Source organism: Mchenga conophoros, linkage group LG6, assembly GCF_057382185.1.
Source record: "Mchenga conophoros isolate Kocher_MC1m ecotype Shallow Benthic linkage group LG6, M_conophoros_male_GT1.1, whole genome shotgun sequence".
Classification (NCBI taxonomy): domain Eukaryota; kingdom Metazoa; phylum Chordata; class Actinopteri; order Cichliformes; family Cichlidae; genus Mchenga; species Mchenga conophoros.
The window spans coordinates 41,563,028-41,590,353 of NC_140531.1; the positions used below are offsets into that span (position 1 = coordinate 41,563,028).

General features: G+C 43.8%; 1 protein-coding gene across 1 annotated transcript in view; it reads right to left on the minus strand.

Moving 5' to 3' along the window:
- sorcs3a (sortilin related VPS10 domain containing receptor 3a) overlaps positions 1–25,108 on the minus strand; it is a 240,608-nt gene extending 215,500 nt beyond the window's left edge. Inside the window, exon 1 of the mRNA XM_085278118.1 lies at positions 24,226–25,108. Within this exon, the coding sequence (XP_085134244.1) occupies positions 24,226–24,903 (678 nt within the window). The 5' untranslated portion in view covers positions 24,904–25,108. The remainder of the gene's footprint in view (positions 1–24,225) is intronic.
- Between the last annotated feature and the right edge of the window lie 2,218 nt (positions 25,109–27,326).

Consider the following 27,326-nt stretch of genomic DNA (forward strand, 5'->3'; position numbering starts at 1 on the left):
TGCCTGAGTGAAGTCTCCTCATTTGCATCTCAACCTGGTATTGAGTGAAGGTGATGGGTGGGGGAGGGGTGTCAGGAATCTCACAGGAGGCAACATGTGAAGAGAGAGGCTGGCACAGTGGTGTGGCTCTGGATTCCAGGCTGACTGCAGGTGAGGTTGTGGGGGTGGGAGCAGACACTGTGGTGTCGAATCTATTGAAAAACAGATTCAACTCGTCGGCTCTATTCTCACCTCCCTCAGCTCCCCTGCTGTTGGTTGGCCTGAATCCAGTGATGGTCTTCATGCCCCTCCACACCTCTCTCATGCTGTTCTGCTGGAGTTTCCACTCCAGCTTCCTCCTGTAATTGTCCTTAGCCTCTCTGATCTTGTCCTTTAGTAACACCTGGACCTTCCTCACCTCCTCTTTGTTGCCCCCTCTGAAAGCCCTCTTCTTGTTGTTGAGGAGGGCTTTGATGTCCTTAGTCACCCACGGCTTGTTATTTGGGTAACAATGAACAGTCTGAGCTGGAACAATGGAGTCGGTGCAGAAAGTTATGTAGTCTGTGATACACTCAGTAAGCCCATTGATGTCCTCGGCGTGAGGCTCACAGAGTGTTTCCCAGTCGGTCACCTCGAAACAGCCCTGTAGTTCCGCTATTGCCTCCTCTGACCACCTCCTAACAGTCCTGGTGGTCACAGGTTCCCTCCTCACAATTGGCACATAGCGGGGGGTGAGGTGAATCAGGTTATGATCTGACCTACCAAGTGGGGGGAGGGAGGAGGAGCTGTATGCATCCTTGACGTTAGCATACAGTAGGTCTAAAGTTTTCTCTCCCCTGGTGGGACAGTCCACATATTGTTTGAATGTTGGTAGTGTATTGTCCAGTGATACATGGTTGAAGTCACCCGAGATCACAATAAAGGCACTCGGGTGCTGAGTCTGTAGCCGAGCTATGGCAGAGTGGATAGTGTCACATGCAGCTGTGGGGTTAGCAGAGGGGGGAACATAAACAGCCACCAAGATGACGTGAGAGAATTCCCTGGGTAAATAATACGGCCTGAGTCCAACAGCACACAGTTCAATGTCCGGGCAACAAATCCTTTCTTTGATTGTTATGTTGGCAGGGTTACACCACCGGTTGTTAACTAAAACAGCAAGCCCACCTCCTTTACGCTTACCGCTAGCGATGCTGTCCCTGTCCGCCCGAACAGTGTGGAAGCCTTCCACGGAAGCATTCTCATCGGGAATGACCTGGTGCAGCCATGATTCGGTGAAACACATCAGGCTACACTCTCGGTATTCCCTCTGACTCCGTACCAGTGCTGAGAGCTCGTCGATTTTACTTGCCAACGATCGCACATTTCCCATCACGATAGACGGCAGACACGGTTTAAACCTCCTCCTCGCTTCGAGCCTCCGCTGTCTCACATTCATAATAGGATGAATGTGGCACTAGATAGATCATCAGGTTACCACACGTATTTCCCTGAATGTCAACTTAGTAGAAAGACAGATTGCACACTCGTGTCTCCCCAGGAGCCTTAGAAAAACCATAAGAAAAGTCTGTCGATCCAGTCTCTTCCACTTATCCAATTCAGGGTTACACTGCATACTATTCACACCAAAGTTCACACAGAAAGGAACAAACCAGTCGCTGGATTAGAACCCGGGACGGTCTCACTGTGAAGCAACAGTGCTAACTGTGCTGAAGCAAAATCCACCCGCTGAAGCAAAATCCACCCACAGCATCCACGAAAGCAGAAAAGGACTTTGGATGTTGTTGTCTTAGAGGAAACACCTGAAATCATGTAAATCGTGTTCATACCATAACCCTTTAAGACCTTCCATAGAACCAAGTCCGCCAGAGCTTATCTTTATACTTTTACATGCTGTAGTGTCACTTTTGGGAGTATTTCAAGTTGCTATACATCAATACAACCATTATATCCCAAATTTTAATAATATTAAGTCCATAGTAACTGCATGAATTGCAAAAAAGTGCAAAAAACTAGAAAAAAAGTGAAAATTGTTTTTCTATTTTTTTTTTACACATATTTCTAGTTGATGACATTTCAGAGGTTTATCCCTCAAAACTAAATGCAAAAAAATGCACAAAAAGTTTCCAATCACAGGAAATTGATTTTGAGTGTCTTCATAGTTTCATTTTGGAGATACACCAATTTTTACGGGGAAATCGTGGCTCAGGGGGTTGGAAATCGCATCTGTAACCGGAAGGTCGCCGGTTCGATCCCTGGGCTCTCTGTCCTGGTCGTTGTGTCCTTGGGCAAGACACTTTACCCTACTTGCCTACTGGTGATGGCCAGAGGGACCGATGGCACGATATGGCAGCCTCGCTTCTGTCAGTCTGCTCCAGGGCAGCTGTGGCTACAACTGTAGCTGCTTCCACCAGTGTGTGAATGTGAGAGTGAATGAATAGTGGCATTGTAAAGCGCTTTGGGTGCCTTGAAAAGCGCTATATAAATCCAATCCATTATTATTGTTATTATTTTATAAACTGCAGGAAAAAGAAAAAGAAATATTATAATGTAAATTTTCAAAAAAAAAACAGCATCAACATGAACAGTGTAATTTGAGTTCTAAGCATCCCAGAAATTATACAGAAAGGCACAAACTCACAAATTAATTTGAAAAACACCAGCATATCTTTGTAAATGTAAATATGCGATAGTTCGCGCTGACGTCCATTCCAACATAGGAAGTGCTATGAACAGCTGATCGGATCAGCAAAGCGTGTTTCTGGAATATTATGTTTTTGTTGCTGCAAGTGCTTTTTATGCAAGTTTTGCAAAGCCAACCGTAACCTAGAACAAGCTGAATGCATAAGATGTAAGTACGACTCCTCCGGTTAGATTTCCGGTTTGCTTTAAAAATAGTTACACAAAACGGAGCATGCCTGCTCCGACTGGCAATAAAGGGTTACACAAACAGTAACATCAGATCTTCCACAACACTTCTTTGGCTTATGAGCATTTTAAAAGACGAACTCCTCCAGAAACACCTTGTCCCACCTCACAGCTCAACAGTTCATTAATATTCTATTAGTGCTTCATCAGAAACACCCACTCTGCCAGCATCTCCTAAATATATTTACATACATGAACATTGAAGTAATTTTACATGTCAGTAGCTCAAACCGCATCTGTTCTTGTTATGGTTTCAATCACCTACTTGACCTTTCTTTGTTAGATTTTCTTTCTTCAGTATATTTGTGAGCAAATAGTGATTTTTTTTGTTTGTTTTTTTTCCCTCCAGAATCAATCTGCTGTGAAAACTTCCCGCCATATGAGAATAATAATCGAATGTAGTAACACTGTTGCTGATATTTTCTTCCACAGAAAAGGATAAATGACAGCATGGACCACACAGTGCTCTCATATCTGTGCCGGGGAGGTACGGCCGCCATCTTCTTCCAGCCTGACCGTTTTAATGCATTACCCTGATTGATCAGCATTCATCCCTCATCCACACTGGATTTACGGAGACACGGCCAGCGGCTGCCATAGGGCTGCCAGACCCAAACGGAAATGGCCCGAGGAGCTCTGTCATCCACCATCCACGCTGGGAGGTTTCAGACACCACTCACCACACGGGCTGTTTACTAATCAAGATTAACACAGTTTGTATGTATCAATAAATCACTACTGAGTGCACGTGGATGACCATGAATCTAAAAACAGGAGCAGATCTCTAATTGCTTCCCCCGGGGCTGAAGCAAATATACACCATGGTTTTGCCTCCCAGCCTTTATTATTAGACTACAGGGAACAAATGCTTTGTTTTTAATTGCTATAACTGTGGCTTCTAAGGGGATTTTTGAGATTTTCATTGTTAGGTAGTCATGATGGCAAAAAAGCGATCATCCTCTGTGCCAAAGGCAAGGCTGCAGATTCATTGAACTCAATTTTACCTCTATATCAGTGTTTTTAAAAGCTAATCCCACGTCCCCGTTGAGTGAAAATACACATTTTCCAGCCTTAAAAGACAAGTGAACTGAGACTTTGAAATTAAAAACATTGTCCAAGTACGGAGGTGAAGTATCCCGTTCCCCGCGGTGTGTCCTCTTTCAGACTGAAGGGAATATTCCGAATATTCTTCGTGGCTAATGGAGAGGAAGCGGTATCTTCAAGGTCACGTAGCGAGGCTACGATAGTCGTAGCAGACAGGAGGTTCCTTAGAGGAGAGGAGGAGGTGGAGGAGCTGTGGAGATGGTTTAAGTTCCTTTCCTCGGGGAAATCTCCATCCATCTGGGGAGTCGCTGAGAGTGCAGCCAATTCACACGCTCTAACAGGCCTTTAATTTGGGGAAACATATGCCACCTCTTAGGCCTTTTGGAATCTGTTCACATGGCAGAAATTGGTTTTTATGGTGGACATTAGCTGGTGGACTAAATGAGGCATAAATAATGTTACTTACAAGTGATATACATTTAGCATAATCGTCTCAGCGCTCTCTTACTTTCTGTATCTATTATTGCCTGTGACACTAAGAAATATTAAATTACAATATGGAAATTTTTAATCCAATCATGAGAAAATATGCCCCGGTGGCACTTACTTTAATAAAAAAAAAAGAAGCTATATAGGTCTCAGTTTCCAAGTTAAATTTGATTCTGTCGGCATAACTCAGAGGCAAATACAGGGAATTAGTAGTAACAGAAACATTAGAACCATTTATTTACGTAAAAGCAGAAATGCCACAGGCTTTTTTTTTCTACAAATTTTACACAATGCTACCTTCATTTAATTATTAATTATTTTCTCCTCTTGGGGTTTGTTTAAAAAAAGCAACATGTCACTATTGTACTGACCATAAAAAGGTAAACGAATATAAAGAATTCCCTGAGTGCAAAGACTTGATGCTCAGAGGTTTAAATCCAGATCATAGAAGAAAAGAAACGACTTCTACATCGACCCCTCTCTGTTGTTGGTTTGTGTAGTCAGACCTCTTTCATGGGTGGGGCTACTTCACACAATCCCCAACACAAGCTCTTTTTCTTGCAGCGTGCACGTTTCCCATGGGTCCATGCACAGTCGCCAGCCGCCCTCCGCCCGTCTTCTGCTTACTGGCCCGAATTCACGGCGGATTATTTACACCCAGCAAATGCTGCGATATTGCAACGATGTCAAGTTTCCACTTTGTTCTTTATAGTTCCTTCAAACTGCGTCCTGCCACAACACGCCCCCACAGTGAGACAAGTTTGCTACTACAACGGCAGCCCCCGAGGGAGCAATAAGAAATGTGGAGTGGGCTCTTTCAGTAATTTTGGTCCCAGCCCCCACCACGCACATCAGAGCCCGAGGAGCAGATATGGTCCGAATTGTGAATCCACCCACACTGTATGTCACTCTCAATAACACAAAAACTGTGAGTATGCCATCTACGCCGGCCCCACGTATGCACGTGCACACACACACCTACGCACACAAACTGTTGGAGAGACACTATATAGCACACGTGAAAGTGCAACTGCACAAATGTGGCTGATTGCAGATTCGACATATTTCCAGATAACTACAGGTATTTTACACCACTACATTCCTTTTGCACCTTTTCAGACTGCTCCCAGTCATGCTCCTGCTCTAATTATCTATAATCTTTGCTTGATGTTGCATCTAAGGTTTGAGTGGGAGCTTGGCAATGTTGGCGCGCTCTTTGTCTGCCTCCTGATAGAACACTTTCCACTCGGCTGAATTATCCACTCCATGATGACACGATGCAGCAGAGCAAAAAATGATGCTCCCCAGACTCCCGTGTATTCAGATTCTTTCAAATGGATCCCCACCCCCCACCTATTACACACACACACACAACCACACACACACAATGGTACTGCAGACACAGCCGACATAGGGAACATGGCCTGTTATGGATCAAGGGTCTTTGATATCCAACCGATAAGAAAATATGATTAAATTATTATTTTGAATAGAATTTTTGGTGTGTGTGTGTGTGTGTGTGTGTGTGTGTGTGTGTGTGTGTGTGTGTGTGTGTGTGTGTGTGAGAGAGAGAGACAGTGTGTTCGTTGTTTGCGCGTTTAGGTGTGAAAACAAGCATGGCAGAAAAATGTCTGATAGGCAGCCAACTACGGGCTCATGTGACCACGATGCTAAAATTTGCTCTGGCGTGGTTTGATCCTCATTTAGATGCTGCAGACTGCAGTAATTCAGCACATCACTTCATTAGTTCGTCATTTCGGGAAATCACACGTTAACAGTTATGAAACATGCACATGTTCTATTACCAAGTGGAATAACTGGAAAGATTTTAATTTAGATTATTTTAATTTTCGTGCATAAGCAGGTTGCAGTGCTTTTATTAACTCACATTTTTCTGTGAATAATTTGGGTTGCACTGTAACCGCACCTCTCTCCCATGTGTCACTGATCGTCTGTCAGTCCCTAAGATCAGCCATTTCATACTCTGGGTGGCCATCGCTCAGATGCTTCCACTGACCTTTGAACCTGTGTTGACAATTCAACCACCTCAAGTTGCTGTGGGGCCTCGTGTGTGTTGGTTGGCATTGCAATGACATGTTAAGTAATGACAGAAAAAGCTGAAAAGCTGCCTCCATGTTTGGGAAAACAAGACGCGACACACTATCTGCAAAATATCCCAATGCTAATGTGCTACATTTTAGAGTAATGTGTGTTTGTCATATGGAGGTTTGCATCAGTGCATGTGAAAAAGTAAATCCTAACCATGTGTCTGCACATGGATACGTCACCATAGCAATAGCTGCACAATCTATATGATGAAGTCACCGCTGAGTGTAACATGTGAATCATTATTATGTGTCTGAGTGTCAAATGCAGACACTGAGATGTCAGTCCCTCCCCTCCTCCTCTCTTTCTCCTTTCCTGTCACTCTCTGTCATCTGCTACCAAGCAGCAAAGCAAAGCATGAACTCCTTAAAATAACCTGTGAGGAAAAAAACTGCCCAAAGATAGTGAAGTGGCAAGTTCCATATTTGGGACGCCACTGGTCAAGGACGGAATCCCACCAGAACTTCGTGCCCCTGTGTGACCGCTATCCGTCTGAAATAAAGATAAGTAAGCTGTTTGTTTCAGTTATAACATCACTTAAAGCAATGATGGACATGCTGTTCTGCTGCGATTGTAACGTAGTTCATGTCTGTACGATCCCAACTCTGAAAAAACAGAAAGCAAATCCCAGAAACCCATGTTTCTATTCATGGCAGAATTTACATCTCAACGAATAGTTTGAAAAGTAAGTGATACTAAAAAGAAACAGCTGGATAAACCTTTTGCAACTAAAAAAAATTGAAAACTTCCAAAATCGAATCATCTACGGCACATAATATCACCAACAAAGTCTGAGAGTCTGGAAGAAGCTCTGTGTGCAAGGGACGATCTTCAGGCCCTCAGGCAGCCATGGATAAAACGGAGACATGATTCTGTCATGGAAATCAGTGCATGGGCTCAGAGTCACTGTCTGCAAGCACAGCTCGCCATGCCATCCACAAATTAAGACTAAAGCACCATCATGCAACGAAAACACCAAATGTGACCAGAAAAGCCGCCGTCGTCTCTGGACCAAAGCTCGGTTAAAGCCGAGACAAAGTGGAAGCCTGTGCTGAAGTCAGAACAGTTTTTGATCTCGTGGACAGAAGTCATCCGGCTCAGTATTAGTGCTCTGTGATGTTACCTGGTAAAGATCCATCAATGCTGAAAGGTACATACAGATTTTAGAGAAACATGTTCTCCCATCCAGAACACGTCTGTTACAGGGAAGCCCCATATTCATCAGGAAGATGCTAAACCACATAGTCCAGCATGGGCTCCTCCTAGAAGAATCCAGCTGCTAAGATGACCTGCCTACAATCCAGACCTCTCACCAAATGAGAGCATTTGGCTCACGAGACAGAAACTACAACAAAGATGCTGCAGGACTGCAGAGCAGCTAGAATTGTCTATCAGACAACAACGGGACAAAACGTCTCTCCTCGTGCTGCTGCCATCAAACTCAAAAATGAACTTTGTTTTCTCAGTTTTCATATTTGATTATTGATCAAATTTAACTTTGCAACATTTGAAGATCATTGCATTCAGTTTTTCTTTAAAAGAGAATTTGAGCTTTGTTGGAATTGGTGTTGAACAGAAAAAAATATACCAATTCATTTTACTGGGCTGATATTCACAGTTTAATTTTGATTTTGGGCAGACGACACACTGTTACTTCTGCTATTTGAATCAGTTTTGATGACCAGCCTCAGAAAAAAACCCCACTTTGGTCCAAATATGGTCTCTTTGAGCTTTGAGGGTGGCATCAGAGGGTGGCACACCTATGGTGCAACTGTGAGACAGAGATATTTGTTCCCTGGTAACATGAAAATATAATTCTGAATTCCAGTCAACAAAACTTCAAACTTCACAGCAAACCACAGTCTTTGTTCAGTTAATACAATAATATAGTAATTTGAGTAACGTTATTTTACTACACTGTAACAACATAAGTGTCTGGAGACTGATTCCCTTTTGGAGCCAGTCTGAAGTGGCCACTGGAGGAACTGCAATTTTTAGCACTTCCTTGTTAACTTTGTTTTTCTGTCCCTGGAGGTTTCCAGTGAGAAAATTATTTTTTTTTTAAATTTAAAAATAATGAAGAAAAGAGTGTGTACTACCTTTTGATGAGAAGAGGAACGAGGGATGAGAAAGTGGATGAAATCTGCCACGCCGTGACAACTATATCAGAAAGCACAGCACTGCTAAGAATTGGCTCCACCTAAATTCCCTCCTACCACGATGGCTAAAACTAAAGCGCCTTAAAAGCAGAGATGGGCTGCAGAAGCGGGGAATCTTTACTAGCCGGATTATCTCTCTTGTAGCAGCCGGCTCTACAAATGCTTTTCTATCTGGTAAACCGTGTAGCTCTAAATTCAATTAGGGCCACATAAACATTTTCATGTGTGGCAAGTGAGCTGTGAAAGGGCAGCAAACAGGCTCAGGCTGCAGCTGGGAGAGACGAGCAGGGCCTGATCTACTTCTGGGGGGAAAGAGGAGGGAGCAGATTTGAGATGCTGTCGCAGATGTGCTGCAATATTTAGCATGCATCGAACTAGCTTCTTTGTGAGGGTCCAAGAAAGCCAGAGTGTCTCCTTATCACTCAGCATATGCCTGCTGCTGTCGTGTTTCCACCAGTTAATTTGACATTCTGTGCCCTCGCGCCCACCCCAACCTTCCCTTTTATGTCACACACAGAAACACACTGAACCCATATCTGTTCATTTCAATTAAACTCACGAACTCTTATCATCGGCCAGATAGCGTGACATTTGTGTCTGTGATTAAGCCAGCCATATCCTACCAGCACAGTGTGCATATGCAGCATATTCGTAGCCGTGTCCTTTGAAGTCACATGTGCACTGAGAGGCTACAGTACTAAAGTAAGGGTAATAAATAATCACTCACTCTACTTTGCTCCTCTCATCCTATGGCTCATATTACATTGCATTATTCTTTAGGCTACCCACTCCCTCTAGTGATGGACAAACGCACTGCCTAAGGATCAGCCAGCAGGCAGGCGGCAAATGTGGAACCACGGGAATGACAGGAAGAGTCGGCCTCCTTCGCTGCGAGCTGGATGCCGTGCCAGGCTGCCGGCGGGAACGACAGCAGCAGACTGAGAGGAACGCTCGTTCGACGAGAACACACAGAACGCTCGCTCCTGCTAAAAATGACTGAACGCAACTGTTACGCTGTGTTTCAGGAAATGTGGTGGGCTAAAGTGTTAAGAGGCCCGAAAAAACCCCAAAAGGCAACCAGAAATAGGACGAAGACGAACAGGAATACAAACACAGTCACAGCTGATTAAACTGCTCTCTGCTGTGAAGAAGCATGTTCGTTTGTATTAATGTGGCACGATGTAATAATTGCTTGGGCTGGGTTTCTTCAGAGCTGCACGCCACTCTGCAGGTTCCCAGCAAGGCCTAGTTTCCCTCGGTTCATCTTCCCCTCATCCATCTCGCTGGTCCAGATGATGTAGCGATGCCTTCACTCGCGGCCCTACCTCTGCGAATGTTAATAATTATACACAGCTTCCACTTTCCTATCTGCATTCGTAGCACTTATCAGTGGTAAAATGATAAATGCCGTGAGCGAGAAAACAACCCAGTCTTATCAAATTATGTGTCAATTTGAAGGATATCCGAGTGGGAATCGAGCTGAATGTATGGATGCGACACAAATACAGGAGCGCACAGACGAAACGACACAAGGTGAGTGAGAAGTCAACGCGCCACACTGAACAGCATGAATGAAGCTCCTTTCTCTTTGCAGCGAATCATTACTTCGATTTGAGCGGTCTCATTTAAATTCCATTATGTCTTTACACTGACATGTTCAACATCAGACAGGGACTGAAGTGAGATCTATTCCCTTCAAATTTAATTGATACTGCCAGGGTCTGGGCTGGCCACAGTGAAAATGGGGCATTATTCATAATTCATTAAATTTTATATAACTGACTTACTTTTGAAGATTACACAATAACATTCATTGTTGAAGGGAGAGCCACGGTCAACCGGCTTTGTTGTACTGACGTCCCTGACGAGATGAACTTATTCCCCGGCTGTTTTGTCTGAGACACGCTGTGAAGTATGTTTAGCTGTGAATTCAACTCTAAAGATGATTTCACCGATGTCCAACAGGTTTTTGTCCAGTTTTCTCGAGTCAGCAGCGAGCCAGCTCGCTCCGCTCATGAAAAGGTCAACTCTGAGCCGGTGCTCCTGCTATTATATTGTGACACCTCTGTGATAATTAAATGGCTTCGGCATATGGCTGCTACTGGTAACATGCTGCGTGACTCAATTGGGAGCCATTTGTAGCCTGTGGGGAGAAAAAAGGAGATGCCATCGGGAGGCTAAATGTTTCAGGAAGTTTAGCCTTGTGACAAGCAACCAGGAAAAATGAGGATGTAGACACTAAGGGTGTACAGCTTGATTGACTTTGGGAAGGTCTGCTGTAGGAGATGGAGACCCCAAGTGTGGGGCCCGTCCCCTAGGGGGGGCGCAGGGCCATTGCAGGGGGACGCGATATGAAAGGGGGGGGGGGGGGGAGCAAAAGCTTGGACACTGCGTGACGTGAAAAAGGCACATACCGAACTCTGTATTCCTCGTCCACACATAAACGCAAAAAAGGAGTTTTAATAAATCTCCGTTTTCGGTGATTCGCCGTTTACGTGGACGAAACAGCTGCGTCTTCAAAAATACCCGTGTAGGTGCGGACGTAGCGTAAAAGAGTTAGTAGTTTATTTTATTACTACCTGCAATTTATTGCAGATTACTTGTATTTGCTTAATTGTTTACTAAATGTTTGAGGTGTGAAATAAACAGCAATGGAGCAAAATGTGGGCGTGTGTGGTTGGAGGATGTGTTTGTGCGTGCGAGAAGGGGGGTGGGGGGCGAACATTTTTCTTGTAAAACAAAGGGGGCCTAGCAAAAAAAGTTTGGGAACCACTGTCCTACAGTATCCCTCAAAATGTACATGTCGTGGGCTGTGTCTGAATGGACAATGAATCACACTGGATGTCTGCTCCTGGATTTTAAATCAGAGCCAACATGTAGCCTTGTTTTCACTGTCTGAAAGTAGTCCGGTGAAAGTCTCAGGAGGGCTGCAATAACACCACCATGGATGAACACATGGACACAGAATGTGACTGCAGGTGGCTAAAAGACTTAGCATTAGCATGTATTTGGAGTCACCTGGTGCAACGTAGGTCTAACTAAGCACAGCATTAGTTCTGCCAGACCGATGAATCAAACTCAGCCAGGAGTCCTGGTTGATCAGCTGTTCTCATACCAGCCCACAGACTTTGCTTACATCTTGACCCACCCCTGATTTCTTTACCTTTTGCTTCCAAATAACCAAACTTTAGTTTTCCGGACTTTCTGAAGGTCTTGGCCACTTTTTCACTCATTTCTTAGGCCATGACCATGTTTTTTTGTTTATTAATAATTATGAATAATTCAACCAAAAATAAAGAAAATATCTGAGATTCTGGAGAAAAGTTCAGTGCTGTTTGTGATGTCCTGGAAGAGTTGCATTAAAATCAGGCATGAATCTGTCATGGAAATCAAGCCCACTGAGGCATTTGATGTCGTGATTTAGAGCTATATACAGACCTGTACAAAAGTTTAGGCAGGTGTGGAAAAAAATGCTGCAAACAAAGAATGCTTTCAGAAATAGAAATGATTGTTTATTGGCCCCAAATGTATTCTGCAGAGGACAGCGACCCCAAACACAAAGTCATTAAGGACGATCTTTGGCATAAAGAAGAACAAGAAGTACTGGAAGTGATGGTACAGCCCCCACAGAGCCCTGATCTCAACATCATCGAGTGTGACATCCACAGAAGATCTGTGGATAGTTCTGCAAGATGTTTGTAACAACCTACCAGCTGAGCTCCTTCAAAAACTGTGTTCAAGTGGACCTAGAAGAAGGTACAAGGTGGTCCCACCAAATATTGATTTGATTTAGATTTCTCTTTTGTTCATTCGCTGCATTTTGTCGATTGATGAAAATAAATGATTAACACTTTGAAAGCATTCTTTGTTTACAGCATTTTCTCACCTGCGTCAAACTCGTGCACAGTGCTGCAAATAAACTGAACTGAATTGAAGTCACAGCATGGACTAGTTCTCCATGACATCCACAAATACAGCTTAAAGCTGTCATGCAAATACAAATTTAAAAGAATCTATTTGTGACATATTTTGGTGTTTCAGCTCTCTTTTGGTTTCTCTAAGCAAATATGTGGGTGGTCTTAAATTCACCGCACATTAAACTTCCTTCCTAAGCTGTTTGCTAACTTTGGGGTTTGGAAATGATCGTACCACCACCAAGCAATCATCAGTGATGAGCAGAAGGAAGCCAATAGGCTGTGCAGAGAGTTTTCTGGTAGCTAATTTATATTGATGTCAGCGCTGGAGCTGAACCTTGTTAAGTTTTAGTGATTTGATTCATTGTTGGTGTCGGACTTCTTGAGAAATGCTTGCTACTTTTGCTAAACCACAAGAAAACAGTCTCAGCGTAACTCTACTGTTACTCGCCTTATTTTCACTGTAGCCTGAAGGTATATGACACACCAGAAATGATACTGAGCACCATTGATTGTAAAGGCTCCCTATCAGTCTCGCTGTGACAGGACTGGGGCAGTACAGTGGCTACCTTCACTGTGAATTACTAGGATTTAAAAGCTTTAAGCTTCTACTTTGGGGCAAGAAACTTACTAAGAACTGCGAGATCAGTAAATGTGCTTATCAACAAATGAAACGGCAATGAAAGTGAATATTCAAGAGGCTCATTTCATTATTTAAAAAAAAAGGTGGTTTTACATAAAAAAAAGAACAAGCCCTTATCCAGGCTGCCGTTTTATGTGCTGCTCTCAGCACGACGAGCCACCACACTGCAGAAAATCACTGTGCTGTTGACGCAGGCAAAAAGAGACTCACAAGCCGGAACACGTAAAAAGTGTCAGACTAAGGGTATTTATTTAGTTGCGTGCCTGTTACCACTCATTACTCAACATTACTGCTTGTACAACCCTAACTCGAGACGCGGCGAATTAAGAAACAAACACAGGAAATGGGAAAATGAATGTTGAGGGTCGGAGTGGGGCCGCTCAGGGACGACTTCATTACGGCAGCAAGAAAAAGACAAATTATTTAGCTGCTGAGGTTAATGTAAAGTAGAGGAGACATCGGCACTTTCTTTTTCATTATGGTGTTGCTACATATGATTATATATCCATTTACAGCATGTTTTCACCTCAGAGTTTTACTTTTATTTATTTACCGTAGCTGTGGCGAACAAAGGACCCACAGGGGGAAAAATAAAGACCAAAGTTTTCAACTTTGCTTTGTCGGATAAATAATCCACTGCTAATAACTCTTAATTCAGCTTCTTTCACTGGTTTTCTTCTCATTATTATTATTTTCTGCATTAGTTGAGGCTCACATCCATTAGCATCAATGCATGTTAGAACATAGTTTCTGTAAAAGGGCACACTGTGTTACGCACACTGTGTTACGCACACGTGCATGCACGATGCAAAAAAATGCACAAAGCACACACATTCACACATTTAAGCCGTTTATCACTACAAATGTGACAGCCTGAGGCGGCTGCAGTCTAGTTTCCAGAATTTTTGCAGCCATACCTGGCAGCAAACAAGAGCGGCGCACGTGGACAAATACAATCTCCTCTCATCTCTATGCTGACAACAGACAGACGCTGACTAGCAGCACAATGCCACAGCCTCATTCCTCTGTGCATTAGCTAAACAAACTTGATTACAGGTGGCAACAGTTTGCTGTCTGTTGGATCCAGGTGCCAACTCCCAGAGATCCAAGCTATTATGAGCTGAAAAACACATTAAATGCCACTTACTATTTTAATGTGCTCCTTAAACAAAAATGCATAGAAGCAATGTGATCAGCAGCAATAATGCTGCAATAAATGATGTTTATTTAAAACTCCTTTTTGGCTTTTGCTTCAGACAAAACAAATCGGCACTAATGGGTTTGCTCTGTTGCATTTTTATCAGCAGTAACATGAACAGATGCCTTAGAAAATATACAGTGGGAAGAAATGTGACAGCAGCTCCCCTCGCATTGTCTGGCATGGTGTGCTATCGCAGAACATAGTTTCTAAAAGCTAAAAACAGAGACCATCTCAGGTACGCAAGAGTAATCCATACAGCTGGATCTACAGTATGCTGAAAGTTGGTAGAATTCTCTTGGTTTTGGTGTCCAGTGGCACCAAAATCTTCATCTGTTGTCTGACAACTTGAACAATGTCTCCACCCTGAAGCAAGTAGGACACAAAGCGGGGAATGAGGGAGAACGCGACACTGGACGGAAGAAAAAGGACTTAAATACACAAGAATGATGAGTGAGCAGAGAGCTCACCCAGACTGGAGACTACCAAAGTAAAACAGGAAGTAATGGGAGCACACACAGAGAGGTGACTATGGGAAACAGGCAACTAGACAAAGACGAGAAGACAAGGCAGGAAATGCTGGGGAGGAAAACCCAGACGAGACCAAACATGAACAGGACCAAATACTAAGACAGCCATAACTAGAAGTACTACTTAAACTTCTCAGTGGACAAAACTAGGAGACATAACGAAATAAACCAGTATCCAAGAACCAAAACACACTAAACACTGGGACAAAGACCCAGATACCCTTACAAACTGACCCTGACTCTATCAACTATTGAGTTTTGCCTTTTTATGTAGTAGACTGATATTATTAATAAACTGTCTTTAAATGCACCATTATGGAAGTCAATAAGTGGAACTTGACAATAGAAATGGGAGGTTCTGAGGCCACTTGGATGAATTTGAAAGTATAATGAAAACAGGAACACCACTAATTGTAATGCAGCTCACCACAAAGTCCTGTGCAGCCTCAAAGTGTACCGGTGAAAGGCGTTACCTTCAGGGGAACAGGCAAAATGTAACGAGTTTCATTACATCACCATCACAGTAAATATAATGAGCGCTTACCTTTGTAACCGGCCTCAGTGGGAAATAAATGCCACAACCTTGAGGTGTAAGTGACACCTCTATTCGCTGACTAACCAAAGGGATCGTTAGCGACACCTCAGGCTCACGGTATTTGTCACGACAGGATTGTGAGGAGGTAGCGTACTTTGTGTTTTGGCACCAGGTCCTCCCTCACAGAATATCCCTATAAAAGAGCCGGAGGATTAATAATTCATTGATATCCGTGACCACTCACACGCTCCTTTATAAGACAGGCTTATATTAGCGCCGTACCCGTCAAGCGGTCCAAACAACTCTTACAGCGCCATTAAAAATTTAAAAGCCGCTCAGCGTGGGGGCTGGGTAAATAGACAATTACTGAGTTTGATAGAAATGTAATGCGTTCCCCATTGGAAGGAAGTAGAAGAAAACCTTGGGGGGAGAAAAACGACTTATAGTCAGCTGAAGGATAATTTATTTAAAGGGCAACGTTCAGGCTGACTTCCACACCAAACACTGTGGACAGTCAGAAATTCAGTCACGTACTGGAGTATTTTATGCAGCTTGAAAGGGGTATTAACAGAAAATAGATGCCTCTGAATTTGGATATCTATCTCCCGCCGCCATGGGTGAAAGATGCTTACGCAATCTGGTCGGTAATAGGAGGTGTTTAAGCAGGTTATTACCATTAAACTTCAAACGGAAATAAAGAAGCGGACCTGATTGTAAAATTAACGCAGTGTGGACACATTTTACGGCCACTTTCAATCTCTCATGGATAAACCAGTAGATCACTTTAATTAGACAATGTGTTAATTGACTGCAGGTCCGGGGTGTGATGTGTCAACATTAGTCTCCATCAATGACAGCCTCCTTCAGGCACGACACATTCACTCTGACTGAGAGTGAGACATGATACTGAGACTGATTGAGGGTGTGTGTGTGCTCATGTCTTTTCTTTTTTTTTTTCTACACGCCTTTCTTTTTTAGGTATGCTGTGTGGGTTTGGACGTCTGCAGTTTTGTGCATCTGTGACCTAATGAATGTATATCAGTGTGTGGGAGAAACAGACCGTGCTGAAGCAGGACAGAGAGGATAAGAGACGGTGAGGCAGAGAGGGAGAGAGAAACACAGCGTGCGGTCTATCGCTTCACTGTGGTCTGACATTATTATGTGTTCATCGCCTGGCTGCTCTCCCTGGCCTGCCCATGTTTGGGAAATGGCAAGGGACATCAACATTACAAGGTATCGCACTTGGCTCGGAAAAAAACTGGATAAGGTCAAGATGCGGCGTGCCTCTGGGACCGGAAAGTCTCACACTCACAGCTCGAGGAGAAGGACAGTGGGACGAAGCTACTCCCCGCTTTTAGACGATACCCCAAATGCTCGGCATGTTCCAGATGGTAAAAAGCCACGGGGTATAATAGAAATGAGACTAAATCAATCGTGACACTGGCATGCATCAGTTTAGTTAACACACGTGTACTTTCACACACACCCTTCTCTCTGACTCGTGCGAATAATGTCGGCACCCTTGTACTGCCGACCGGGATCAGTGGCCAAGCGTATGATTACACAACTCTCTGAAGTCGTAGACAGTTGGCTTCCATCAACGCTTCAGCCACCGTGGCAATCACACAGGAAACATAATGAGGCCATTAGGTTTGGCGAACGCAGCCTTTAAAGCCTCTTGTTCAACCGGCTGGGTTTCTACTCCGCACATGCTCATAGCTTCAAAGCCTTTTAGCAGCTTGATGTGATCCAAGATCGGCGGCGCGCTGCAGTAGCAGGTGCAATGCATCCTGATTGGATGGCTTCCTGAATGGCTTCCTTAATGTGGCAGCGTTTCCGCGCTGAGGAGAGTTTTAACATTATGTGACACCTTTAAGTGCATCTGGTGACCTTTAGCCGAAGTTAGAAAATGCTAAAACTGTGCTGACCTAGTTAACTTCTGGCAAGAGGAGTTTTGTGCATGCAGTCACGAGGGTAAGATGTTGCTGATAGGAATGTGTGTATTCATTTCATCCTGTTTTTCTGGATATATTTAAAATGGTCAGCTGTGCTCGCATCCCATGCAAATGATTTTGCCTTTTATTCTACACAGAGCTAAAATCACATTCAGAAATGAAAAAGAGAAATGACCTAACATACATTAGTGACTCATTCTACACATCGAACCCAGTGAGAGTATTATGCAACACGACATGCTTTTAAAACCACACTGCGTGAAATCAGTAAGTCAAGAGCGAGCGGCAGCCTGACCCCGACTGTTTGGGAACTGCAGCCAAGAGTCTAGCTCCGGAGGCCAGTGTCAAGACCCATTCGCCATTCATGTTTTGTGGCACATGGCTTCTTGCCATGACATCATACTTCCACTGCAAAAAACCCCAAGAAAACAGGAGATGAGAAACAAATTTGTAGACACTAATTAGACTGGGATTAGGGGAAGGAGGGAGGGTGGAGGGAGGGACGAGGGAGCTGGGGCTCGCTGGAAGGGCTTCATTATTTATGATATTCTAGTTTTTCACCCTCTTCTTCCTCCAGAGCAGACAGCCACCAGGGTAGCAAGAGAGGCAAGAAAAGAAACAACTTTATAATGTATTAGCATCAGTAATTTAGGCTGAGGGGGAGGATGGGCTGATGGAAAGTGAGAGGGAACGCGGCCTGTCTCTACATCCTAAATCACCTCCCCTCGCAGCAGAGATGGCGTTCGCGAATGCTTCATCCTTGTTGGTCAGTCCATAGAACCGTCTTTCACAAAGTGTGCTGCAAAGAAGGATCAGAGTGTGCAAAAAGCAGTCTCCTCAAAACATTTCTGCAAGATTCTTTCAAAACAGAGATCATTTTTCTGAATCCTGTGCAGGAAGAATCTGATACCCTGCAGAGGAAATGAAATAGCATTTAATGTCTTATAGATACCCAGAATGCACGCGTGTGTGTGTGGGTGCATGCACGCGTGTGCGTGTTTGCTGCATGACATTTTTTTCTGCACTGTTCCTTCGGTTCTCAAGAGGGATTTGAGAATTTCAAACACACGCAGTCAGCTTTATTGATGACTTGCCAGATACGGACGACCTGCCTCGGCATGAGTTCTCACGACTTTAAAGACCACTCAAGTCGAGCAATACCCACAGTGGGTTATGTTAATTTTCCATACTACTCTTCAATAACCCCTTTAAAACCCACAGAGGACAACAAAGGGAGCACCGTGTGTCAGAGAACATGAAACAGTCATCAAGGAGCAGAGATGCAGCAGCCGGAAAGCCGGCGTCCCGATGCCGGTACTTATGGTCACAGCTTCCTTAAAGGAATATATTCATTTAGATTATGCTGATGGGTAAGGATCTCAAGGTTCCCTTAGAAGAGACGAATGTTTCAAGATCACACTAGAAGAGGCACTGCTAAAGCTTTCCATTTTGTATTCCAGCTGTCAGTCACAATGCCATTATGCCCATGACTGCTGAGGCTGGGAGGTTGCACTGGCTCAAAAATACTTAGGAAAGAACTTGTCACGTCACCGGAGGAATGCATCATTGGAATTATGTTCATGAATATTAGAAATCACAGTTATTCTCAACATGGCTACCACTACAGTGCCAGTTAATATCTAAGGTTAAGGCTTGGATGTAACCTGCTTAAGCTTGAGACAGAAACATTAAGACACACGCGACGACACACTGTGTGTGGACACGCCACCAACCCCCGGGGAATCCACAGCAGTGTCAAGTCCTCCCACAGGTAGTCGCAGTGCAAGACACAGCCGAACAATCTGTCTGAAGTAAGGCTGAGAGAAAGTCTCTGAAGCACAAATGTTGTGAATTTATGGTCCATGTTGCAGCTAGTCAGCCAAATGGCACACCAGTCACCCAGCTGTGGTGCGTTTTCATTTAATCCAGAGGAATTCTAAATGTCCGTGGTGAGAAGCTGGCTAAAGGTCACTGGATGGGGCACGGGCTCTGCTCAGTTGTTGGTCAGAAAAGGTTCCAGTGATCAACACATGTTGTGTTCTGAGCCGCCTGGTTCTTGGTGGTTGGCAGGAAGAGTTATCTCCCTGAGAATCTCCTTGAGGCCAAGGGGAAGCATGTGATGTGACATAACCACTGCTAACTTTATCCAAGTAGTGCCTCCTGTGGCACCCATCTTTGACTAACCACAGGCCGCTTTTTGATTAACTACTTAAATCTTCAGCTTGTTTTTAATTTTATCCAGACAAACTGTCCCTCAGTCCAGTCAGTAACTACTACAACTGAGGAAAATGAATAACCTTGGGCTCTATAGAGAGGAAACACTTGGGAGAACTTTCAAATTCAATAAATCTTCTTGTCCCCATCAAAAAAACAGAGAAAGATATGAAAACTCTGCCAAAGCAGACAGTTTTTCTCCTGCGTAATCAAAACTGTTATACAGAGAGTAAATATGAGCCTCATAACAATGAGTCAGTAAACATTGATCTTATGGAGCCTGTTCTAAAAATTCTCTGCTGCAACTCAACCAAATTTGAGCAGCAGAAAAAAAGGACAACAAAATTCTGCATCTGTTTTAGTAACAGTGGCCCGACCACAACTGCTAAACCTGGAGGCCGGTTGCATTGAACCACATGATCCGGATGGTCCTGGTGCAGATGCCTTTGGCTTTGACGAATTACTGGATCCAGGTTTCTGCAGTCGTTTTCTGTTCAAATATTATAATTTATTTGAATATTTCAACAAAGGAAATATTGAGTAGACTGAATGTGAAGTATGCTTTAAACTGCTTGGATGCATCTTCCCTAAAAATAATAAATTCAGTTAGTAAAAATCTCACAATCAAAATGTTTCATGTAAAAAACTGTGCTGCACATTTTGTACCGAAACCTGTGCACGAACTTGTTAATTTTGGTGTTTATTCTCATACACAGACATGAACTGAATCACGTGGCCCATATTAAAAATATACAAGGAAACACAAGTATAAAATAGATCTATTTTTTAAACAGCCATATATAGTTTAATGTTAAGAATGACCCAAGAAAATGTTTAAAAAAATAAACATTCAGGGAATTCAAAGAATATATGAATTCTTACATTAATACTCTTTATCAGTTAGTTAGATTGACATTACTAACCTCCATTATTAATGGTTAAACTCATGTTATGATCAATATATAACTTATAGAGGTAATTTTATGTAACTTGGATGAATGAATGCATTAATAACCATATAATCAGACTCAGATTAATACATCAAATAATTACATCAAAACAACCAATGACTGCATCTTACACATACATGTTTGCTAGTTTGCAAAGAAACTCTAAAGACATGTGCAGTGATTTACTGAAATGTGCAAATCTACATGGGAATACAGTATGTAAGGTAAAAACAGACTTTGTGCAATGCAAATGAGCTTAAAGGTCAATTATTGACATGACCACCTATATTCTTGCATACAGCCCGAACTGTCTCAGGCAGCTTTCTGTAACTTTCTTCTGTAGTCTTCAGGAATAGTTCCCCACACTTCTGCAAAGACATTCAAAGCGTATCTCTGGCTGTTTCTGTCTTTTGTTCTCTTTTAAGATGACACAGAGCCTCAGTAATATTGATATCCAGCCTATGTGGAGGCCAATCCATGACTGGTTCCACTGTGTCTTTTAACTATCATGCTGAAAAATTAAGCCAATCAGATGCTTTCCAGATGATATTACATGGTGGATCAAAATACTTTTTTTATTTTCATAATTCTATCAAACCATGGCGGAGCCTCTGCAGTGATTTGCAGATGGCTCTAGCCTCACTGTGTCGCTCTGCTGACTCCCTCTTCACATGCTCACAATTTGAACCAAGAATTTCAAATGGGGATTTATCACTCCACAAGAAACTGATTTTCAGCACAGCGCTTGTGTTATTGGCATAACCTTTTTTTCCTGTTTCCCTTCCTTAAAAATGGCTTCTTGACAGCCACACTTCCACTGAGATTGTTTCTGATCACGCTTCAGTGAACATCGGGTCCAGGAAATGACTTTCAGATGTGGATCGTCTACTGTAGACTTTTTTTCTCTTTTTTTCCTTTTTTTTTTTTTAGGTCAGCCAGTCCTTTTTTTGTCCTCCAGCTGATCACAACACCCACATCAGCTTGTACTGTACAGATCATCCAGCCATCTTGTATAGGCCCTCAGTTGCTGTACATCTGCTAGCCACTTTGCAACCCACCTCCAATGCAGCTCTTTGTTGCTGCTTTCTCCACCTCTACCCTTTCCTGGAAGGGCAAGCAGGTCCCAAGACAGCACTTCAATCAAATATAAATTTGTGAAAATCAAAATCTCTAATTGTCCTGATTAAGACAAAAAATACTATAGCAGTTAACTGTTAAAATATAATTAATAAATCTTACCAAATATCAGACAGAGAAGGGCTCTTCTGGTCTGAATTTAGATTAGAATCATCAGTTGTTTACATGAAATCAGTCTCTGACCATCAAGTATTTGGCTGTTGTTATTTGGATATTTGATTTTGGCTCAGGCTAAAAACAGTGCAGATGATAGTGTGCAGGACATCGCCTCTCATGTGACCTCAACACTAACCTTAGCACATGTCTTCTAAACCCTTAAAAGGTTTATGATAAATAGATGTGACAAGCAAAATGTGCCTGAAGTGGTGGCCTAGTTTCTATATTATAACAGATTCTACCAATCAATGTAAAAGAGACACGAGTATTAAGTTTAAAAGATAAAAGGAATTGTGAAAGTCAACAAAATATTGTAGTCAATGGGGGGGAAGTACTGAAAGACAAAGTCTGGAAGCAGTGGTCTGCAGACCAATTTTTCCACCATCATTTCCTCAAAGTTATGAAGAAGTACAGTCCACAGAGGGCCTAAGCCAACGAGCCCAACATCAGAGCTATTTTCGCAGCACAAGCAGGACGACACAATATTAGGTAAGAGTCAATATTGCGCCTACCTGTGTCCTGACCACGAGGCCAACGGGAGCTCGGGAGAATTTGAGTGTGTAAAGCAACCAAAGGTGGTTACATTTCTGGTGAGGACTGTCTCTGTAGTTCAAAGAGATGAAAAATAAATGAGGCTGCAGACAGTCAAGATTGAAGTGGCTGAATAAGCCTGGTCATCCATCCAAGCAGTTAGTCCTAGCTGCCCAACTTACTCTTTTTCTAACTGAACCACTGTTGCCGATTGGTTAAAAGACTTGAAGCTTAATCGCTCGTTCCCTCCCCTCCATTCATCAGCAGATCAAGCACCAAAAGCAAATCAAGATTAAGGAACAGATCTCCTCTCTTTTGAACAATGCTCTTGAGGCCAGACATGATTTCCTCCTTTTTTCGCCATGAAAGCGAAAGAGACTTTGAAACAGTGGCCTAAGTCTTTGAGATAATTATTGAAGATTTAAAGCTGGGGGCAGCCACACACAATAACCTCCTTACCCTCTCCATCCAGCGCACACACATGCACTTACACACACACACACACACGTTCCCCTCACAGTGCCTCGGTCTTCACTGCGGGTTAAAAAACAAGTTCATGCACCATGTTATAATCAGCTCAGACAAGACTGAATATGTGGGATTTTTTCTGTTCTTTTTTTTTTTTTTTTTCCAAATGGAGTAAAGACAGAGGAGCAGCCATAACAACAGATTAAGCTTGTGAAACCACAAAGAAGAGCCCAACGGCTCCCTGTGAGCTTACACGGTTGTGTAAATGACTTACATTCATTTTGGCTCATTATTCTCTTCCTATGAGGGCCCACTTGTGTAACAAGGGCAGGATTTTCATATATTTCATATGCATAAATAGGCTCGGACGAGGTCAGTGTCATTTTAGAATTAGGTAAATGGTTCTCTGGAACTATATCGCTGCTGTACAGCTTCACACAGCAGGGCAGCAGCCTCCCCCTGGCTTTGACCTGGACAAACTCCTTACATTAGAACACTGTATGTTGTTCTACAGCAACCTGATGTGTGTGTGTGTGTGTGTGTGTGGGGGGGGGGGGGGGGGGGGGGGGGGGGGTAACCTAATCTAACCTCATCTCCGGCTTTGGAAATTGTGTGGTGACCCAACAGGGGATGTTTTTCTTCATTACTAATTTAAAGGATGGATATTTGTAAATATTTGTAAACCTGATTCATTCATTCTTCGGTGACTCAGGTGAAGCACAAACTGTCCTCCAGTGGAGAAACACATAGCCTAAAGAATTTGAGGACTTACCGAGGGTTGCGTTATTTTTACGACTCCCTCTTTCCTTTCCTCCACATTTAATTCGGATGAAAACCTTCGCGTCACAGGGATGAATCATGCACTCGCATATCTCAGATATGCTACAAATAAGTCATAAATGTTTTCCCCACTGCGGCAATAAATCCCGATAAAATCCGTAGTCATCATTGACGAGAGTAAAACTACGCAGTGTTTGTTCACCAAACAGCAGAAAACAAGAAAGAACTGACACGGGGGGGGTCGTGTGTAATTCACGGTAGAGTCAAAGGTCGAGGCGGAATATGGTGCAGCACAACAAGCCCGAGCGCGTCACGGGTGCGCGTCTGTGGCTGCGTCTGCACGGGTGCACCTGTTAACAGCGAACCCAAACTCCGCGGCACAAAGTCTGAGCTCTGCGCGTCACGGAGCTGCTGGAAATATCACACCCTGCCAGCTGGCGTGAAATTGGAGTGTGACCAGGAACCAGTACGAAAACAAAACTGGGCCGATATTAAAGCGGAGCTGTACTTACACTGCTGTTCTGTCCGGACCAGTAGACCACCGCGTGGTTATGCGCAGAGTCTCCAGTCAGAGCGAAAGTGCTGCTGGTGAGCTTGGGCTCATCCTGGCGGGTATTTCCTCTCCCTTCGTCCCTGTTCCACCTGAATTCGGACCTGCCTTGTTTGTGCGCGTCTAACATAGAACCCCGCTCATCCGGAGAGCCCACATCCACGCCGGCCCCTCCGGTCCACCCATTCTCGCTGAACTCGGCAAACTCATGACCGCTTCTCTTTGCTCTCCGGAGCGCAGAGTCCTCAGCCGTCTCTCGCTTATCATTGTTGCTTCGACTTTCTTCACTGGACCCGGGTGCACCTTCCTGCGTACTAACTCCATCCAAACTGGCATCTTGGGGGAACTGGGGGGCACCCTCGGCAGAAATCCCCGCCTCACGGTCGCCGTCCATTTCAGTATCCTGGTCGGTAACTCCGAGTTCCTTAAACTCTACTCGGATGTTTTTTAGGGTGGCAAGCTCCTCTGTCGGGTCGGCGCGTATCCCCAGCTGTAATTTCTCCTGGTGAAGTTGAACTGGCGTCGGGCAAGATGCGCAACTTATCTCCGCCTTGGCATTTTGTAGGGTATGAGCGGCTATCATCACCCAGATACCCAGAGATAAGTGCATGCCTGGGCAGAAGCCAGCCCAAGTCTCCATCGCTGACAGAGATTTTTGGGGGGTGAAGGACGGTTGGAGACCTTATCCGACACCTTAACTCCTTTGTCTCAGGTCGATGTGGAATAACTGGAATAACTGACGCTTGGCTGTCCGTCTACTCGTCTGGAGGAAAGAAAAGTGCTCTTCAGCGAAACTGTTCACGTCCAAGGATCTTTGGTCGGGAAAGCCACCACACAGGAGAGAGGAGGAGCTGTATCGCAGCCAGCTGCCGAGTGTGCGCCCGGAAGAGAGAGAGAGAGAGAGAGAGAGAGAGAGAGAGAGAGAGAGAGAGAGAGAGAGAGAGAGAGAGAGAGAGAGAGAGAGAGAGTTGGGCGCTGTCCGTGGTGCTGAGTCTCCTCCAGCTCTTTGAAGTTGTTTAGATGTGAGAAATACAACATGGTCATTGTATGCCACCTACCATAAATGATCACACGTCTTATATATCATATAGTTGCCATGGCGTCAGTAAAATTGGCCTTTTTTTACTCTTAGTGGTCTTGTACACTCTGGATTTCTTTCAGATCACCACACCGTGCCTACAGATATGGTTCCGCTCAGTTAGTTACAGTTTCATGAATTGATGAACCTCTAAACGCTCAACCCCCCCCCCCCCCCCCCCCCCCTGCTCCTCCCCTTCTCCCCACACACACTCACACACACACTTGGCTCTGTGTGACGTCACTCAGGAGAGATATCGCTCATATGGTCAACTCATATACACAGCTTTTTAAGTGGGAACACACACACTCAGCTGCTGTTCAAATATTCTGTTTTCAAGTCACAGCCAATTACAAGAAAGACGGCTTTAAAGAGCAGGAAAAACAGCTTGTTTCAGACAGAGGAATAACTAAGGAGCTGCACCTTTGTCCACTTTAAGATAAATCTGTATTGCTTTCAGCTTTAAGCATGCAGAGCTAATGTGGGAGAGTCCTAAAACAAAAATGCAGACCAGAAAATGAAGTCATTTTGAAACTTTGCTGTCACTTTGCTACTATTGTTCTCATTATTCTGACTATTACTACTTTTTAAAGAGGTGAAATTAGACTTTATCCTGATTTTACACGGACACAGCTAACCAGTCAGCAGCACTCACTGGCTTCTCATTTCCCATGCTTGTGTTGTATGTCCCTACTCAGCATGCCAATCTGTCTCTGTCTCAACAACATGAAAAATGAAAAAAGAATGAAAAAGAGGCAGGTCAGTCTGATGGCAGTGTGTGTGTGTGTGTGTGTGTGTGTGTGTGTGTGTGTGTGTGTGTGTGTGTGTGGGTAGAGTGGGGAGAACACTCACTGATGGATTGGGATGAATTGGCAGGGAGTTGCACCACTCCTTGGGGGGAAATAAGGCAGTGCCTAGAGGCATGTGAGAATGAGAGAAGGAGGGAGGGGAGCGCTGGGATACTGTGCTACCGCCTTCTGCGCATCAAGGACTCAGAGCGCAGATGAAACTGTGATAAAAAAATAGTGCTGGGAAACTGTGGGGGGGGGGAGTTTTTCTGATGGAGCGTGTTTTGTAGAGGGTGTGTGCCTAAGTGCAGCACGGTTATTCATTAACAATCCAGCATGTTGTGTCCTTGTCTATCATCTTGACTGCCCACAAATTGCCCATCAGGGAAAACTCAGGGGACTCTGCCTGAATTTCAACAAATTCCCAATCATATCAGTGTGAGAAAGACAGCAGCAGAGGAAGGAGATGCATCACATTGTGTGAAAAAAGTATGATCTGGAAGGAACCAGTGCAGGATTCATAGTAAGGAGTAATGCGAATCTTTCGCATTGCCGCAGAGCTCGTGTGTACATTTAATCTAAGGAGTATGAAGCAACTCAGCTGTCGGTGTAGATTAAAATAGCTACATTTTATACATTTACAGATGCGGATGACAATTTGAATGAGAATTTGTTAAGATGTGAACCCTACAGAGAATAATCAGCTGAATCTGAACCAGACTTTGCTTTTACATCTGTGCCTCGTGCCGCAGGAGCAAATGAACAAATGCTGGATTTTAATACAGGAGACCCCTCACGTTCTGTTTACGCTGATCAAAGTCAATGTCTCGTTTAGCCATTACTGTCCCACATCCTCAGCCACCCTCTATGGTTAACTGGGTCAGCACAGATTGCAATTTTTTAACCAAAAACCTGATTCCATTGCCAGCTATGTTTGGACTGTATGCAGGACTCCAGGCATTTGTATAGTGTCTACTTTTACTATCTTCCTGAAATCCCAGGAGTTTAGGTTTAAGCTCAGTTGGCTCATTTGTGTCCAACATGTTCTTGTCCCACAGCATCAGACACGAGTCAGGTGTTCTTTGATGTCGGTGCCTTGACCCACCTGCCATGGCGATTTTAGCTGCTGACAGACAGCGGTCCTGTTTGAAAAGCAAACAAGGGCAATTTTGGAGGCTGGATAGATGTTTGCAGAGT